The 2,354-nt window shown below is 44.0% G+C and overlaps 1 protein-coding gene across 1 annotated transcript; it reads left to right on the plus strand.

The window, feature by feature from the left end:
* Positions 1-999: 999 nt before the first annotated feature.
* On the plus strand, positions 1,000-2,030 carry LOC142171916 (putative purine permease 4). The gene is made up of 2 exons (XM_075235639.1): positions 1,000-1,051; positions 1,183-2,030. Exons 1-2 carry the CDS (start codon positions 1,000-1,002, stop codon positions 1,935-1,937), a joined length of 807 nt encoding a protein of 268 aa, XP_075091740.1. The 3' UTR covers positions 1,938-2,030.
* The last annotated feature ends 324 nt before the right edge of the window (positions 2,031-2,354 follow it).

A 2,354-nucleotide genomic window follows, 5' to 3' on the forward strand; every position in this document is an offset into this window, starting at 1 on the left:
AGTGACCATGTTTTTGTACTCATGTTAATTAATGGAAAAGTAAGGACTAAAGACTAAAGTAATTGTTTAGGCATCCAAGAAGCTCAGTAGTTCATGCCCGGTCGTTGAGTCGATGAGTTGGTCGATATGGGGTAATGGGAACGAATCCTTTAGGTATGCTTTGCAAATCTATGAAATCCTCGCACATCCGCCATTTCCCATTCTTTTTTTTCACCGTCACCACGTTGGCGACCCATTAGTGATACTTCGACATCCTGATGGAGCCATTTTCCAATAGTTTCTCCACATCTTCTCGTACCGCATCATTAATCGCGGGGTTGAATTTATGCCTGACCTGCCTCACCGGGGGGTGGAATGGGTCGACGTTCAATTTATGCGTGGCGATTTCCTTCGGGATACCCAACATATCTGCATGACTTAAAGCAAACAAATCTGTGTTAGTAGTTAAGAACTGACAGAATTTACCTAGTTCCTGAAGTTTGCAACAGATGTAAGCTTTCTTGTTGTGATCATTGGTGTCTAATTGAACGGGGTCGATATCTTTTATGGTTGATTCCGCAGCTTCGAACATTTCGGGGTCTCTGATGACGTCTTCGCTATCATCACATATCAACCTCGACCCTGCTGATTGCTATGCCTCTTCTCCTTGGTCCTTCGCTTGTTGAGTGGTCGTGTAGTCTAGGGCGATGCGGTAGCATTTTTGGGATGTGCGTTGTTCCCTTTATATGCTGAATATCCCACAGGGAGTCGGGAATTTGATGACCTGGTATAAGCTGGAGGGGATGGCCCTCATGGTGTGTATCCATGGTCGCCCTATTATGGCGTTGTACGGTGTGTCTTGGTCCATGATGTGGAGCGTGGTTTCCAAAGTGACGCCACCGGCCAGAACATGGAGTGTGATTTCGTCTGAAGTCCTCTCAAGTGCATTGTTAAACCAGTTAGCATGATGCAACGCGGTATTATCTTATCTTCGAGTTTCATTTGTGCAAGTACTCGAGGATGGATAATGCACGTGCCACTCCCATCGTCTACCATAATGCATCTCACATCGGTATGTAAAATTCGTAAAGTAATAACAAGGGAATCATAGTGAGGGAAAACCAAATTGTTGTTATCTGACTTATCGAAGATAATACTTTCTTCGAGTTTGTCATACCGTTCACGAGTAATCGACCATTCGAGTTTCTCTTGTTTTGTCTACTCAACTAGCCTTCACTCTCATCACTTCCGTGATTATCGTCAAGCAGAAAATCATGTTTGCAAATTTGAACTGCGTGATTCTACTTACGGTTAGTTCAGTCCTCTTAGCCTTAGGTTCAAGCCACGACAAGCCACGTGGCTTGACAAAGGGAAAATACTTCATAGGATTTTTCTCAACTGTGGGTGCGGGATTGTTATTCGCTCTTTATCTCCCAATCATGGAGAAGATATACCGAAAAGTTTACTGCTACGCCATGGTTGTAGAAATGCAGCTGGTGATGGAGATAGCGGCGACGGCGTTGTCCACAGTCGGAATGGTGGCGGGCGGCGGCTTCTCGGAGATGAAGACGGAGAGCATAAAAGTGTTCGATTTGGGTGCAAAGGCTTACTGGCTGACGGTTGGGTTTAATGTGGTAACGTGGCAGTTGTGCTTCATGGGTACTGCCGGAATGGTGTTCTTAACGACGTCGTTGACCGGAGGTGTGTGCATGACGGCGTTAATGGGGATAAATGTGTTGGGAGGGGTGTTAGTTTACGGTGATCATTTTGGTGGATTCAAAGCAGTTTCCACTTTACTCTGCCTCTGGGGATTTTGTTCTTATATTTACGGCATTTATATCAAAACGAAAGAGGAAGAAAACAAGATTGACAATTCAAATTCCAGAGAGAAGATGAGTAGTAGTGATTGTCAACCTCAGTTCATGGAACTAGCAGAGATTGTTACGCATAACGCCTGAGGCTCATGTTGATCTATCTCTATTGTTTTGTTTTTTGGTTTATTCGTTTTAGGGTACGGTGTGGATCAGCTGGTTTATCAATGTACTCGTAATATTAGTTGGGGCATCAGTGACCAAGTTTTTGTACTCATGTTAATTAATGGAAAAGTAAGGACTAAAGACTAAAGTAATTGTTTAGGCATCCAAGAAGCTCAGTAGTTCATGCCCGGTCGTTGAGTCGATGAGTTGGTCGATATGGGGTAATGGGAACGAATCCTTTAGGTATGCTTTGCAAATCTATGAAATCCTCGCACATCCGCCATTTCCCATTCTTTTTTTTCACCGTCACCACGTTGGCGACCCATTAGTGATACTTCGACATCCTGATGGAGCCATTTTCCAATAGTTTCTCCACATCTTCTCGTACCGCATCATTAA

This window comes from Nicotiana tabacum, chromosome 17 (assembly GCF_000715075.1).
Source record: "Nicotiana tabacum cultivar K326 chromosome 17, ASM71507v2, whole genome shotgun sequence".
Lineage (NCBI taxonomy): Eukaryota > Viridiplantae > Streptophyta > Magnoliopsida > Solanales > Solanaceae > Nicotiana > Nicotiana tabacum.

Excerpts from the sequence above, each read along its gene's own strand:
- LOC142171916 (XM_075235639.1), top strand. The coding sequence starts at position 1,000 with ATGGATAATGCACGTGCCACTCCCATCGTCTACCATAATGCATCTCAC. Across the intron at positions 1,052-1,182 it reads CCATAATGCATCTCACATCG|TTTCTCTTGTTTTGTCTACT; the intron begins GTATGTAAAATT and ends CGACCATTCGAG.